This window comes from Amblyraja radiata, chromosome 19 (assembly GCF_010909765.2).
Source record: "Amblyraja radiata isolate CabotCenter1 chromosome 19, sAmbRad1.1.pri, whole genome shotgun sequence".
Taxonomy (NCBI): Eukaryota; Metazoa; Chordata; class Chondrichthyes; order Rajiformes; family Rajidae; genus Amblyraja; species Amblyraja radiata.
The window spans coordinates 13,961,750-13,978,710 of record NC_045974.1 but is presented as its reverse complement, the minus strand read 5'-3'; the positions used below and the strand labels follow the sequence as shown (position 1 = coordinate 13,978,710).

Here is a 16,961-nt window from a genome sequence, read left to right as displayed (position 1 = left end):
TTTCATGGAATGATGTTGGCCACTTCCTCCAGGAGTTAGTTCTTTATGTTGTTTTAAAAATGTGAGGATTTGTACAGCAACTTTAGGATGCCAACTTTCATGGCATCATAGAGTCATGCTGTCTGGAAACAGGTCCTTTGACCCAACTTGCCCTCACCAACCAACATGTCCCATTTACACTAATCCCACCTGCCTGCATTTGGCCCATAACCCTCTAATCCTGTTCTATCCATGTCCAAATGTTTCTTAAACGTTGCAATATTATCTGCCTCAAATACCTCCTCCGGCACCTTGTTCCATACACCCACCACCCTCTGTGTAAAAAGGTTACCCCTCAGGTTCCTATTAAATCTTTCCACACTCATCTTAAACTTATGTCCTCTGGTTCTCGAATGCCCTACTCTGGGCAATAGACTGTGCATCTACCTGATCTATTCCTCTCATGATATGAGAGGAATATCAATACAGCTTGATGTATTCAAGAGAGAGTTAGATATAGCTCTTAGGGCTAACGGAATCAAGGGATATGGGGAGAAAGCAGGAACAGGTTTCTGACCCTGGATAACTTTTTATATAACCTCCCAACTTCTATACTCAATAGGTACACAAAGATGCTGGAGAAACTCAGCGGGTGCAGCAGCATCTATGGAGCGAAAGAAATAGGCAACGTTTCGGGCCGATTTCGCTCCATAGATGCTGCTGCACCCGCTGAGTTTCTCCAGCATTTTTGTGTACCTTCGATTTTCCAGCATCTGCAGTTCCTTCTTAAGCACTTTCACTACTCAATACCCTGACTGATAAAGGCCAATGTTCAAAAAGTGTAAAGCGCATTGTCACTGAGTCATATGGAATGAGAACAGGCCTTTTGGCCCATCGTATTGGTGCTAACTATCAAGTATCCATTCACCCTGTTTCATGATGCCGCTTTATAGGACTTGGGTCAGGCCACATTTGGAGTATTGCGTGCAGTTCTGGTCGCCCCATTACAAGAAGGATTTGGGGGCTTTGGAAAAGGTTCAGATGAAGTTTACATAGAAAACATAGAAAATAGAAGTAGGAGTAGGCCATTCGGCCCTATGAATCAGCACCGCAATTCAATATGATCAAGGCTGATCATCCAAAATCAGTACCCCGTTCTTGCTTTTTCCCCATATCCCTTGATTCCGTTTCCCCCAAGAGCTATATCTAACTCTCTCTTGAAAACAGCCAGTGAATTGGCCTCCATTGGCATCTGTGGCAGAGGATACCAGACTGATGCTTGGATTAGGCGGTATTGGCTTGTCAGATTTAGGCTGTTTTCTCTGCAACACCAGAGGCTGCAAGAGAACCTGATATCAAAAATATAAAATGATGAGAGGCATAGACAGGGACGACAGTCAGAGGTGGGAAAGTCTAATACCAGAATACCATAGCTCTGGGATGAGAGGAGATGCGTGGGACAAGTTTTTTTACACAGAGGATGGTGAGTGCCTGGAACACACTGCCGGCGGTGGTTGTTGAGGCAGATGAGACAGTGGAATTTAAGAGACGTTTGGTTAGGCATATGGATATGCAGGGTTTGGAGGAGTATGGATTATATACAGGCAGATAAGAGTTGGACACAAAATGCTGGAGTAACCCAGTGGGACAGGCAGCATCTCCGGAGTGAAGAAATGGGTAACATTTCAGGTCAAGACCCTTCTTCAGACTCGACCCGAAACATCACCCATTCCATCCCTCCAGAGATGCTGCCTGTCCCGCTGGGTTACTCCAGCATTTTGAATCTGAAGTTCCTTCCTACACAGATATGAGTTGGGCTTGGTATCATGATCGACACAGACATTGAGAGTGGAACGGCCTGCTCTTGTATTCTATGGTCTAGCCAAACCCTATTTAATCCCCCCACATCCCCATCAACTCCCCCAGATTTTTACCACTTTCCTACACACCAGGGACAACTTACAGAGGTCAAGTAGCTTACCAGCACACATGTTTTTGGGATATAGGAAGAAACTGGAGCATCTCAGGAGATAACCCTGCTTGTCGCAGCACCAGAGGTCAGGATTACACCCGGGTTGCTGGAGCTGTGAGGCACCAGCCCTTCCAGCTGTAACTTGTGTTGCCCCCAATTTGTTATCAGTCCCACATTTGCTTTCAACCTATGACTTAATCTTATTCTCAATGTTAGGGAAGATAATATTTGATACTGATATTTTTTGTGCCACCACTTATCTTATCATGGTCAATGGACTACTTTTAGGAAGGAGATGAGGGGGAATTGAGTCAGAGGGTGGTGAATCTGTAGAATTCATTACCACCGACATCTGTGGAGGCATGGATATTTTTAAGGGGGAGATTGACATATTCGTGATTACTATGGGTGTCAGGGGTTATGGGGAGAAGGCAGGAGAATCAGTTTGAGAGGAAGAGATTGATCTGCCTTGATTGAAATGCAGAGTAAACTTGGACTAAATCTGCTTTTATAACATGAATTTATGAACTTTTATTAAGCAGAACACTTGCTGAATCCATGCATGATCTATCAAAGCATGGCACAACTGTAGTGGAAGTGTTTGGAAATATGATATATAGCTTCAATTTCATCTTGAATATTCAATAGTCTTTTCCCCCCCATAGTCGTACCACTCACAGTCTGCTGAAGCGTAGGTGTGGGAAGATCTATATTAAACATTTCAATGTGTGATTTAAATTCTCCATGTGCAAGCATCAAGGCTGCTCAGGTCAGCACAGTGGCACAGCGGTAGAGTTGCTGCCTTACAGCGCCCAAGACCCAGGTTCCATCCTGACTACGGGTGATGTCTGTACGGAGTTTGTACGTTCTCCCTGTGATGCCAGGGGTGGAGTTTGTACGTTCTCCCTGGGGTGGATTTGCCCCAGCTGCTCCGGTTTCCTCCGACACTCCAAAGACGTGCAGGTTTGTAGGTTAATTGGACTCGGTGAAAATTGTAAATTGTCCCTAGTGTGTAGGTTAGTGCTGGTGTACAGGGTGATCGCTGGTCGTTGCGGTCTCAGTGAGCCAAAGGGCCTGTTTCCGTGCTGTATCCCTAAACTAAACTCAATATATAACATATTTTAATATTGCTTGTTGCTGTTTTTATGTGAATGCAATGTGGTCACTCCTACTTTATTTTATTCTGCTCAGGTTTATTCTCATGACTGAGTTCATGCCTTCCAAGTATCGAGGGCGTATTTTACCTCTGGGTCAGGTGAGAAGCCAAGCGTGCTTGTTCTGAGCGGTCAGAACTTGTGAGGTACCAAACTTATATGGGAGAGATGTTTTTGAGTTTTTCATCTCAAAACTGACTCAAATTAAATTTCTCTGTTTTACAATGGACAACTCCGATAAACAAAACACGAGGGCAATTTGGGTGATTGGGGGAGATGTATGGTGGACAGATAATTTATTCCTGTTTGATTATCGCTGTCCTAAATCAAAATTACAGCAAGCACGCTCTTTGTGAACGTGATCAATTACTGCACAAACAAGAGAGTTTACGTTGAGACATACACAAAATGCTAGAGTAACACTGCGGGTCAGGTGAACATGGATAGCTGAAGTTTTGGGTTGGGACCCTTCCTCAGACTGATTGGGGAGGGTAGGAATGGAAGCGAGAAAAAAACGATGTGTCAGGAGACAGGCTATCGACTAGAAACCTGCCGACCTCCACAGTTATCTGCTCTACACTTGCTCCCAACCTGTCTCTTGCAAAGACGCTGTCTCCAAAATACACCATTTTGTGTCTATCTTTGGTATAAGCCTGCACCTGGTTTATACCAAAGATAGACACAAAATGGTGTATGGTGGCATCTTGGTTTCACTTTGTGATTAAGTCATTTAATCAGGCAACAATTGTCATCATTAAACTGTGATTGAAATTCCCTCCTCTTTCTGATTCTGGTGAATGACCTTCAATCAGTATCTAAATCCATCTTTACCCTTACCAGATTCCAATAGACATGTTCCATCCATTTGAGTGAATAAGGTGAAACCTTTCATAATATTTTCCTCTCTTTTTAATATCTTTTTCAATCTCCTTCTCTTGCAGATCTTCTGGCTCACTGGGTCCACAATAGAGATCCTCCTGGCCTACCTAATAGTTCCCACACTTGGCTGGCGATGGCTGGTGCGTATTTCCACCATACCGAGCATCATTCTGCTGCTGGTGTTCAAGGTGAGTCGAAGAAAGCCTTCTACTCTCTGGATGCTTTTTGCAGAAAGTTTGAGCAAGACTTTGCCTTACCTGTTTGAACAGGTTTCCCCTCATGAGGCAATTTAGAATCCGAGGGCGTAATTTTATAATATGGTATTTATTTAATGTAGAGCTCAAGGGAATTTCTGCTTTGATGATTGAATCTTTAGAAATGTTTACCCAATAGAGATTTGTAGTCAGACTCATTGACTATCTTGAAGCCAAGGTCTGCAGATCTTCCACCAGCCATTGCCAAGTTTCCCAAGAATCGTCTGTGCTTCAAAAGTATCACCTATCGTGCTTGTAAGCTCCAATAGAGGGCGTCACGGTGGCTCAGTGGTAGAGTTGCTACCTTACAGCACCAGAGACCCGAGTATGACCCTGACTACAGGTGCTGGCTGTACGGAGTTTATTCATTTCCCCTTGTGACCACGCGGGTTCTCTCCGGGTGCTCCGGATTCCTCCCACACTCCAAAGACGTACGGGGTTAGTAGGTTAATTGGCTTTGGTAAGTTGTAAAATTGTCCCTAGTGTGTACTGATTGATCGCTGGTTGGCATGGACACGGTGGGCTGAATGGCCTGTTTACGCACTGTATCTCGAAAGTCTGAAATAGATGTAGGAGAGTTAAGGACTAAGGAAAACAGGGAAGAAAATGGAGAACTGATCAAGATCAGTTCAGCAACGATCTTATTAGTCTGTGTGGCCAGAGGACCTATTCCAGCTCTTATTTCTTCTTTTTAATGATGTGCTGCAAAGTTTGGCAGGTCAGTCAGCTGTACACGACAACATGAATACAATAAACAAAAGCAAGGTAGGCCATCTGACCCCTTGTGCCTGGTTCACCATTCAATAAAACCATGGCATGTCTTTTAATTCATGCTACTTTTCCTCACCAGCTCCATATCCTTTGATTCTATCAAATGTTTTAATCTTGGAATGGGATTGAATGCTGGTAGTCTTCTTGAATAGAGAAATCAAAATATTTACAACCCTGACGTTCTCCCGTCCCTGTAACATCCTTATGAATCTTTAATGCAACTCTTTTTCATTGTTTTGACTGTCATCTATCTCATCGGAGGTCAAGGACTGAGCATGGGGCTTTCAAACAGTGTTTCATGGTATATTCTGTTTGCAGCAGATCTGACATTGGTGAAGCACTGTTCTTCACTGACTTTTAATTGTCAATTGCACAACTTCAGCTAAGACATAGACAAAAAACATTCATTTTAAAGGCGTGGATGTGACGAGAAAACTTAAGCAAGCGAAAGATATCCAGCAAACTATTTGAGTACCTGCCTGGGGAGGCACGTCATTTGGATAGTTTGGAAACTTCAGACATTTCTGGTGTTTGTTTAAAAAACTGACGGTGTTACCAAGCAATGTGAATTATGTCCAGTTCACAGAACAAGGGGTGTGTGTTTGCAATTCTGGGTTTAGAGTTTCCCTGATGATTCTGTTGGAAATGTAATAACATAATCTGCTGTAACAGTAGAAAGGGGAGATGTGAATCAAATAAAGTGTCCCAAACATTCCAGCATTTGTCTAATTGGTGATGAAGAAGCTAATGCTTTGGTTGTAGCCACCTAACCTTAAGTAGGAACTAATTAGATGTATCCTGGCTGTGGTACGAAGGATCACAGACTGCAGTACAGGTGACTCTCCCTGCCCTGTAGTTTCAGTATAACTTGCATCAACAACTGCCCCTTTTTGTCTGGCTCTTTGGACTGAAACGCAACCCCATTGAGTGCGTGAGTTGGAAGATGGGTTGGGACTGATGCGTTGAAATTGACAGTGTAAGGAAAAGTTGCAGCCAAGCCACAGACTTCCACAGGTCGATCCTGACCTATGGGTGCTTGTCTGTATGGAGTCTGTACGTTCTCCCCGTAACGTGCATGGGTTTTCTCTGGGATCTCCAGTTTCCTCCCACATTTCAAAGACGTGTAGGTTTGTAGGCTAATTGGCTTGGTATAACTGTAAATTGTCCCTAGTGTGTTTAGGATAGTGTTAGTGTGCGGGGATCAATGGTCGGCGCAGACTCAGTGAGCTGAAGAGTCTGTTTCTGCATTGTATCTCGAAACTAGACTAAACTAAAAACTAAACTAAATGGCGCTAACTTTGTAAACATTACAGTTCTGTTTTCAGAAGTTGCTGGTGATTAGATGTGAATGGAGTTTCCTTGAGGGCTGTAGATGAACACAAAGTGCTGACGTAACTCTACGGGTCATGCAGCATCTCTGGAGAAAAAAGAATGGTGACATTTCGGGTCGGGACCCTTCTTCAGACAGACCCAATTGGTCACCCCTCCTTTCTCTCCAGAGATGCTGCCTGACCTGCTGAATTACGCCAGTGCTTTGTGTCTATCTTTGGTATAAACCAGCACCCGCAGTTCTTTGTTTACCCTTGGAACAGGCCAGTTCTGATACAAGCCAGAAGGGTGTGGTGCTTTTTAGCTTGTCACATATCGGGATTCAGAGAGGATTTTGACAAAGAGCAGGTGTCCCAAAGCAAAGTTGCTCTCTACATGCCTGCATCTGTGCTGGATCGGAGGTGGGGAAGTGCTGGGGCCCACAGCATGCACAGGCAGTGAGTAAACACTTAGTATGTCTGTGCCCCAGTTTCCCTGTAGGCTCACAAGAGGAACTCTCACCTCATGACCCCAGGAGTCCTTCTGATTACTGATCACCATTCACTAAATTTGCCACCATCACTATTGATGTTGCCAGGACTTGAGGCCTGAGCTATCGGGAGAGGTTAAGCAGACTAGGGCTCTATTCCTTGGAGCGTAGGAGGATAAGGGATGATCTTATAGAAGCATATGGGGAGTGTATGAAGTAGGCCATTTAGGACTGAGATGAGGAAAAACGTTTTCACCCAGAGAGTTGTGATTATGTGGAATTCTCTGCCACAGAAGGCAGTGGAGGCCAATTCACTGGATGTTTTCAAAAGAGAGTTAAATATAGCTCAGGGCTAACGGAATCAAGGGATATGGTGTGAAAGCAGGAATGGGGTTCTGATTCATATTGAATGGCGGTGCAGACTCGAAGGGCCGAATGGCCTACTCCTGCACCTAATTTCAAAGTTTCTATACAAAATCATGAGAGGAATAGATTGGGTAGACGCACAGTCTCTTGCCCACCGTAGGGGAATCAAGAACCAGAGGACATAGGTTTAAGTTAAGGGGGGGGAGATATAATAGGAACCTGAGAGGTAACATTTTCACACCAAGGTTGGTAGGTGTATGGAACATGCTGCTAGAGGAGGTAGTTGAGGCAAAGTTTACTATCGTAAATTCTGAAATTGGCTCTATTGCCATGGGTGTGTTGAGGAGGTGAGGTGTAACATTGCAGGAAAGTAATTTGAAAGTAATTTGAAAACAGTGTTGGGCCACGAAATAATGTAGCCTCGTTCAACAGCACAAGGACATGCCCTTCAGCCCACAATACCTGTTGACGAACATAAAGCCAAATTAAGCTAATCCCGAACACCAGTCTCACTGAGATTTGTCCTGTTGGGGGCCGGTGGGTTAGTATCATGATCGCAGGCCGTCATGGAGTGAATGCAAGATGGAGATAAATTTCCATATTTGAGCAAGGTGTTTCATGGTAGCAGATTGGCGACGTCGAAACTTTCAGAAGAAGTCTTGTGCTGCTCCCTGCACTTTGCTTGAATGGTAATTGCTATGCTGCGATCCACAGTGTGATTCAGGGAGTAGCATCTATTACTGTGCCTCTGTGTCTCTGCCTCCACACCATCCTCTTCCCTGACTCACTCTCTGCCTCAGTGGCCAATGGACCATCCTCTCTTCTTGTTACTTTGGAAGACATGAAGCCATCTCCTCTGGATCATCTCCAAGGTTTTCTTCTACAAGCAACAGTCTTTAGTCTGTCTGAGTGTGCTATCCTGTGTTGACGATAGTGAATTCATACCTCTGTAATATCCCTCCGTATATTTTCAGAGCTTTGGCACTCTTCCACAACACAATGCAGCCGCTCTCAAGCACCTAACTCATTCAGGGCTTCTGGAAAATTTGTAAGGAGCCAGGAAGATGCTACTCCATAATTTGAGCAGTTTCAATGTCCCGGCTGGTGTGAATTTTACTTGATGCAATCGCTGTCATCTCATTGCAGCACTTTGTACTGAACTTGGACAGAGAAAAAATGCTGGAGTAAATCAGCTGGGTCGGGCAGCATCTCTGACGAAAAGGAATAGGTGATGTTTCAGGTCTGAACCAAAGTTCTTAGAGCAGCTCTGCTCTAAGATATTTAGTCTGAACCCTTCTTCAGACTGAGATGGAGGTGGGGGGGGAGAAGCTGGAAACTGGAATCGAGACAAGGACAGAACAAATCAGGGCCAGCAACAGATGACTTCAGGAAGAGCAGAGTCAATAATGGCCCATTGTTGGCTGGGGATGATGTGCTAATGAGAGGGATCCAAGGATGCGAACAGTGAAACTTGTAGGGTGACTTGGGGGGGGGGGGGGGGGGGGACGGGGGGGGGGGGGTGGAAGGGCTTGCAGAAGTAAATTGAAAATAGCTAAATCAATATTCGTACGGCTGGTTAGTAAGCTGCCCAAGCGAAATATGAGGTGCTGTTCCGCCATTTGTGTGTGGCCGCAGTCTGACAGTGGAGGAGGCCCATGACAGATAGGTCAGCGTGGGAATGAGACGGGGAGTTAAAATGTTTGGCAACCGGGAGATCCCGCAGGCCAAGGCGGACTGAGTGTAAGTGTTCAGCGAAACGATCGCCAAGTCTACGCTTGGTCTTGCCGATATTTGGGAGCCCACAACAGTAGCACTGGTACGGAAACGTGTGCTGCTAGTTTTATTCGAGTACTCTTATGGTGGTAGCTGTCGTCCTGAAACTGCTATAAACTGGCTCTTGTACCATTGCAGACTTGTGAATAGTCCTATTGTCCTGAAATGCTAAATTACTTTCAAAGATGTGTCTTTGAATGAGGCTACTCATAATGAACTGTCTCCCACTGGCCACAGGCCCAGAATGTCTTTCCCTCCGGGACACCACACCCTGGTCTAGTTCTCTGGCCAGCCTGTAACTTTGCTTTGCAGGTTTGGCTCTGTAATCCACACCATCTGCCTCAGTATCTCACTGCTGGCATGATACACTACCTGCTTCACCTGCTGACCTGTGGTGAAATGGACACAGGCCAAGCAGCTTACTGTCAGACGGCAGGATAATTATCACTGAGAATGTACCACTCTCAAAATGGGCCTTCAGTAGATTCTTTATATCTGACGGTAGGTACCCTGTATGCCATCGTACTTGTGCATTGGACAAGAAACTTGACGACCCTTTTTAAAATATTAACCATTCTTATTGCAAACTCACATCATGGGATAAACGGTTCCCAGTCGCTATTATGCTGTTTCATACACCCCTTGCCTTTGCTTTAAGTTCAAGTGAGTTTATTGTCATGTGTCCCTGATAGGACAATGAAATTCTTGCTTTGCTTCTGCACGACAGAACATAGTAGGCATTGACTACAAAACAGATCAGTGTGTCCATATACCATTATATAAATATATACACACATGAATAAATAAACTGATAAAGTGCAAATAACAGATAATGGGCTATTAATGTTCAGAGTTTTGTCCGAGCCAAGTTTAATAGCCTGATGGCTGTGGGAAAGTAGCAATTCCTAAACCTGGTCCTTGCAGTCTTCAGACTCCTGTACCTTCTACCTGAAGGTAGCGAGGAGATGAGTGTGTGGCCAGGATGGTGTGGGTCTTTGATGATACTGCCAGCCTTTTAGGTCTGTGGGTGCTGAGAAAGCAAGGCTGGAGATCGTGAATCCCATTCAAAGGTTGTGCGCAGATCCTTCGTGGGGGCCTCCACACTCTTATGTCATTGTCATGTTGGATGCTTTAAGCAGGTGGACTTCTTTCCAAAGGCTTGGGAAGTGGTGCTCTTTGTACTCAAAAGGCTTTGGAGGTCCGCTGGTTAAAAGGCATTGGTGGTTCACTGATTATGTTAAAGGCCTGTCCCACTTTCCCGACTTATTCACGAATTCTCCCGAGTTTTCCCCTTGATTCAATCTCGCAGAATGTTCGTAACGGGTCCGTAGGAGCCTTAGGAGTCCGTAGATATATCGTAGCGGCTCGTTATGCCAGCCATACGTACGAAAATTTGTGAATAACTCGGGAAAGTGGGAAAGGCCCTTTATTAGAGTAGCAGTAACAATGCTGGCTCATTGATCGAGAGACCTGAGTACAAATCCTATCATGGCAGCTGAGGAATCTAAATTTAAGTAATTAATTAAAAGTTTGAACTTGGGGCAACCACGAGAGAACTGGCTTTTGGGTGGCGCAGCGGTAGAGTTGCTGCCTTATAGCGCCAGAGTCCCGCAGACTACGGCTGCTTGTCTGTGCAGAGTTTGTACGTTCTCCCCGTGACCTGCGTGGGTTTTCTCCAGGATCTCCGGTTTCCTCCCACACTCCAAAGACGTACAGGTTTGTAGGTTAGTTGGCTTGGTATAAGTGTAAATTGTCCGTAGTGTATGTAGGATAGAGTTAGCGTGCGGGGATCGCTGGTCGGCGCGGACTTGGTGGGCCGAAGGGGCCTGTCTCCACGTTGTATCTCTAAACTAAATTAAACTAAACTAAACCTGCTCCTCCAAGCTCATCCCATACTTAACTTGTCTCCAATCCCAAAACTCATTGCCTAGTGTGAGCACCATGACTGGGTCATTTCCCACTACGTCACTGCCTGTTCTTCACAGGTCCAGAGGTGCTGCACAGAGGTGCTCCAGCTTCAAGCAGAGTTTGGATATTCCCGTGCACTCAGATGGAGACTTTCTCACTGTCGCCTCTGCTTCTTTCATTGGTCTTATAGCCCTGTCCCACGGTACGAGTTCATTCCAAGAGCTCTCCCGAGTTTGCCCTGATTCGAACTCGGAGATTTACAGTAATGGCCACTCGTCGGTACTCGGGGCTATCGTGGACATTTTTCAACGTGTTGAAAAATCTTCACGATTCTTCCCGTGCTTACCTGCTGTTAGCGAGTCTTCCCGAGCACCTGCTGTTAGCGTTTCGAGCCGCTAAGAGACGTCCCCGAGCTCCGACGTACCCGCTACGTTCATTCTCCGTGCTTACCGCGAGTTTGATTTTTTTTAAACTCGGCTCTGGGAATGAACTCGCACCGTGGGACAGGGCTATTACTTGTAATTGTGAGATCAAAACTACAAGACCTGCTGAGGTGCTGAAGACACATCTGAACTGTGCATAGTAGTAGACCCACCCCATCACTGATTGTGCACCCTGGCACAATGCATAACTTCTTTCTCTGGGGAATGGTAATTGTCATTATTCTGATGCAAGCTGAGGATATTTCAGAATATTGTTGTGTATTGTTGCTCATCACAGTGTTGGCTTCAGGGCCAGCAACATTGTGATATGCAATGTGGGTGGAGGAGGCAGAATTGGACGCCCGTGTAACAGCGGCCCTATCTCCAGTATCCACGTCTTACATACCAGTTATCCCAGGCACCCTGCCTTTGTCAGTGCTAGGAGTTGGCATGTGGAGGGGTTCCTCTATTTCCCTGATCTTCTGTAGTGTTTCTACAGTATGGCAACATTGCAGTTACAGAGAAAAAGTCTAAGGTGGCCTTATAGTTTCACAGGGAGAAACCTTGCAAATGCAAAACGAGCTTTCATTTCTAACCATGTTTCCAACCATTATTAATGAACTCGATGAGTTCATCACACAAACATTAATAAGAGTCGTTTTCCAATAAAATCACGTTTAAAAAATCTTCTCAGGCTGCTTCTAATGACCTGCACCAATCAAAACTTGGCACGAGGACTGAAATGTTCTGAAGTGTTTTCTCCAGTGAGGAGGGAAAATACATGAGATAAATGGCCTGTGTTAAACAGAGAACTGAAGAGCTGTGGACATGAGGCAGAAACATGACATTGGAGATCGATCCATGGTGGTTGGGTAAATGGAGATGTGAGAAAAAGGTGCAGCCCATCAAGGGAGATGAGGGTGGAAGTGGACTGTTGCGTTATGAGTGGTGATGCTGGACTAGAGTTAACAGGCAAGACTGAAGAGGTTTTAATAATTCACTTATAAGGATGTGGGTAAATTGTTGAAAGGGTCACTGTTTCCTGAGGTTTGTAAAACAACTTTTCTCCCCAGAAACTGGACACTGCTCCCTCCAATGGGGCGGCACAGTGTCGCAGTGGTAGAGTTGCTGCCTTACAGTGCCAGAGATCCTGGTTTGATTCGACCTCAGGTGCTGTCTGTACAGAGTTTGTACGCTCTCCCTGTGACCGCGTGGGGTTTCTCCAGGTGCTCCGGTCTCCCCCCACACTCCAAAGATGTATAGCTTTGTAGGTTGACTGTCTTCTGTAAATTGGCCCGAGGGTGTAGGATAGAACTAGTGTACGGGTGATCATTGGTCGGTGGGCCGAAGGACCTGTATCTACACTGTATCTCTAAACTAAACTAGCTACCCTTCAGCAATGCATTGATCAGCCGCAATGATGGGCCTCTTCTTCCTGTCAGCCAGGAAGGTGAAGTTGCTATGGACCCTCTCAGACCATAGAAACATAGAAACATAGAAACATAGAAAATAGGTACAGGAGTAGGCCATTTGGCCCTTCGAGCCTGCACCGCCATTCAATATGATCATGGCTGATCATCCATCTCAGTATCCTGTACCTGCCTTCTCTCCATACCCCCTGATCCCTTCAGCCACAAGGGCCACATCTAACTCCCTCTTAAATATAACCAATGAACTGGCCTCAACTACCTTCTGTGGCAGAGAGTTCCAGAGATTCTCCACTCTGTGTGAAAAAATGTTTTTCTCATCTCGGTCCTCAATGATTTCCTCTTTATCCTTAAACTGTGACCCCTTGTCCTGGACTTCCCCAATATCGGGAACAATCTTCCTGCATCTAGCCTGTCCAACCCCTTAAGAATTTTGTAAGTTTCTATAAAATCCCCCCTCAGAGTACAAGCCGATGACAACCTATGAGGAATCATTGAACCTAGAGACAAACTTGACTGAAGAAGGGTCTCGACCTGAAATGTCACCTGTTCCTTTTCTCCAGAGATGCTGTTTGACCCACTGAGTTACTCCAGCTTTTTGTGTCTATCTTCGGTTTAAACCAGCATCTGCAGTTCTTACCTACATGTGCAACCTTGACTGGTCTGTTATAGTTTTTCTTGCTTTACAGCCAATTGCAAATTTGTCCACCAAATGTCTTTTTTGCTCTTGTTAGTGGAGTTACATATTGAGTCATGGATACCATCATCACAGCTGCGCAGCTGTTGGTAAGGGTGTAAATGTTAGTTATTTCAGAACCCACTGAACTGTGCACCATTTAAGGGCCTGTCCCTTGGCGATTTTTTCGGCGACTGCCAGCATCATTGACTGACGTATCAGGTCACCGAAAAATTTGCGGCGTGATGCAGCGGAGACACGGCATGACGCGGCGTGATGACGCTTTGACGCACGGTGTTTTTTCGTGTGTCGCAGCATTTTTTTTTATCGCCGCTGGATTTTGAAATGTTCAAAATCTTTTGGCGACCCTGATATGACGCCGGCAGTCGCCGAAACAATCGGCAAGTGGGACAGGCCCTATAATCTGTCGGGTTCGTGTCATCAGTCTGCCTTCACTCACAGCAACCTGCCCCTAGAGTTTCAGAACATTAAGACCCAGCCTTTGTTTGTTCAGAGCAAACAATACCACTAATCGAAGGTAAACACAAAAAGCTGGAGTAACTCAATGGGACAGGCAGAATCTCTGGAGAGCTGGAAAAATGTTCCCAACGTTGGGGGAGTCCAGAGCCAGGGGCCACAGTCAAAGAATAAAGGGGAGGCCATTTAATACTGAGATGAGAAAAAAACATTTTCACCCAGAGAGTTGTGAATTTGTTGAATTCTCTGCATCGGAAGGCAGTGAAGGCCAATTCACTGAATGAATTAGAGTTAGAGTTTAACCTAGGGGTTAAAGTGGACCCTGAGCTTAAATTTGACAGTCAGATCAAGGCTGTTGTTAAATCAAGCTTTTTCCATTTGAGGCAGCTGGCCAAAATAAAGCCAATTCTGTCAAGGCAGCACTTTGAGACGGTAATCCACGCCTTTGTTACCACTCGGCTGGATTACTGCAATGCACTGTATGTGGGGGTTAGTGGGTCCTCCATCGCCCGTCTCCAGATGGTACAGAATGCAGCTGTACGTCTTTTAACTGGCACACGTAAACATGAGCACATTTCGCACATTTTAGCCTCACTCCACTGGTTGCCTATTCAGTTTAGGATCCATTTTAAAATTCTTTTATTTGCTTTTAAATCCCTGAATGGTCTTGCCCCGCCCTACCTATCTGAGCTTCTACACCCTTATACACCCACCCGCTCTCTCAGGTCAGATAATCAGCTGCTCCTGAGTGGGCCTAAAACTAAAACTAAGCTGAAGCTCAGAGGGGACCGTGCCTTTGCTGTGTCAGCACCCAAATTATGGAACGATCTGCCTCTCCACATTAAACAGGCCTCTTCTCTGTCTGTTTTTAAATCACTTCTTAAAACCCATCTCTTCTCCGTGGCCTTTGATACCCAGTAAGATGTCGACTTTATTTACTTGATTTAATTTCTTATTTTGATTGCTTTTATTGCGTGGCTATTATTTTTACTCATGTTTTATGTCTTTTAATTTATTGTTGTATTTCATATGTAATTTTTGCGCCTCATGTGAGCTGTTATGTTGTCTGTTTATGATGTAATGTTTATTCTTCTGTACAGCACTTTGGTCAACATTGGTTGTTTTAAAGTGCTTAACAAATAAAGTTGGATTGGATTAGATAGAGCTCCTGGGGCTAACGGAATCAAGGGGTATGGGGAGATGGCAGGCACGCGTTACTGATTGTGGATGATCAGCCATGATCACAATGAATGGCAGTGCTGGCTCGAAGGACCGAATGGTCTCCTCCTGCACCTATTTTCTATGTTTCTTTGAATGGGTGACGTTTCGGGTCTAGACCCTTCTTCAGACAATACCACTACATCCATGATCACGAGTTTGCCTGTAAACTCCAGATAAGCACAAACCATCTATCTCCCTATCAGAGGCGGAGATCAAACATTCCCTCAGTTTGCCGGCACTCATTGCTCCTCCAGCACTGTTGAAAATCTTTGTTGTATTCGCCGTTGAACATGGGATGTTATTTGACCCTGCGTCCATTTGAACTGAGTTTGAAGAAGGTTCCCAACCCCAAACATCATCTGCCTGATGACCCTGCATGACCCACTGCATCATTCTAGCACTTTGTGTTCAACATTTTTGGGACGACAGATGGCACAATGGGCAAGGTGTTCGGCTGGCAACCGGAAGGTAGCCGGTTCGAATCCCGCTTGGAGTGCATACTGTCGTTGTGTCCTTGGGCAAGACACTTCACCCACCTTTGCCTGTGTGTGAATGTGTGCGAGTGATTGGTGGTGGTCGGAGGGGCCGTAGGCGCAGATTGGCAGCCACGCTTCCGTCAGTCTGCCCCAGGGCAGCTGTGGCTACAGAAGTAGCTTACCACCACCGAGTGTGACTGAGGAGTGAATGAATAATGCGATGTAAAGCGCCTTGAGTATTAGAAAGGCGCTATATAAATCCCATCCATCATTATTATTAACATTTCAACTTGTTTCAGTTTATTCTTTCAATCACTCACAACTGTTCCTGGGGTCTACCAGCAAAATGATTTTGCAACCAAGGGGCTTGAGATACGAGTTTAAACCTAATGAGGCTCCTCAGTCATTTAATTAAATTATATAAATTCAAAGGTATCAAAGGTATTTTATTAGTCACATTCACATATACCCAGGTGTAGTGAAGTGAAATGCTTCTTGCCATTTTGCAGCACACAAAAAAAAGAATACAGACATAACACCAATGAGAGTCTTAAACACATAGAACATCCCCCCACAATGGCTCCCACCATGAGGGAAGGCACAAAGTCCAGTCCCCAACCCCAGTTCACCCATAGTCGGGCCCATTGAGGCCTCCACAGTTGCCTCTACGGAGGCCCGATGTTCCAGGCCGTTCTCGCCGGGTGATGGTGCTCCGGCGTCGGGAGAGATTCAGCATGGAAGCAGGCCTTTCAACCCATTAAATTCACGCTGATCATAAACCACCCATTGAGAGTGATCTTACATTCATCCATTTTTTAAAAACTCGCTTCCAACCAAGTGTTCATTGTTGAACTTTTACCACTTTTTTTCAGTGCATCCCAGAATCGGCACGTTATAGTGTTTCTGTAGGGAACACTCAGAATGCCAAGCAGACCTTGAACTACATTGCAAAGATGAACCGCTCCAGCCTCCCTCAAGGTACCTTGATAGAGACACAAACAGTAAGTCCAAAAATGTTCTTGCCTATAAAGAGGGTAAATTCCCAGTATTACCATAATGATGCAAATCGTTGGCCAGTTTCTTGAGTTTAGTTTATTGTCACGTGTATCGTGGTACAGTGAAAAGCTTTTGTTGCATTGAGCGGAAAGACAATGCATGATTACAATCGAGCTATCCACAGTGTACAGATACATGATGAACGGTCTGAAAGAGTGGGGCGATTGTAACGCACGATTGCAGTTCCACCTCTGTGACTAGCACACAAAGTGTCGCCTGGGTCGGGCGCCATCTTGGCTGGTTCTGTGACATCATGTGTAGAGAATGAATCAAGTATTCATTCATATTTTGTGAATGCTTTTTAGAATGCATGCAACATTAGTGTATCTAACCCCAAGAAGGAAACATGCAA

The 16,961-nt window shown here is 45.2% G+C and overlaps 1 protein-coding gene across 2 annotated transcripts in view; it reads left to right on the top strand.

Annotated features, from left to right (window-relative positions):
• Positions 1-16,961, top strand: part of svopl (SVOP like) — a 106,582-nt gene that overhangs the window by 64,741 nt on the left and 24,880 nt on the right. For both annotated transcript variants that reach the window (XM_033037727.1, XM_033037728.1), the window contains exons 7-9: positions 3,143-3,206; positions 4,047-4,172; positions 16,426-16,554. In XM_033037727.1, the coding sequence (XP_032893618.1) occupies positions 3,143-3,206; positions 4,047-4,172; positions 16,426-16,554 (319 nt within the window). The remainder of the gene's footprint in view (positions 1-3,142; positions 3,207-4,046; positions 4,173-16,425; positions 16,555-16,961) is intronic.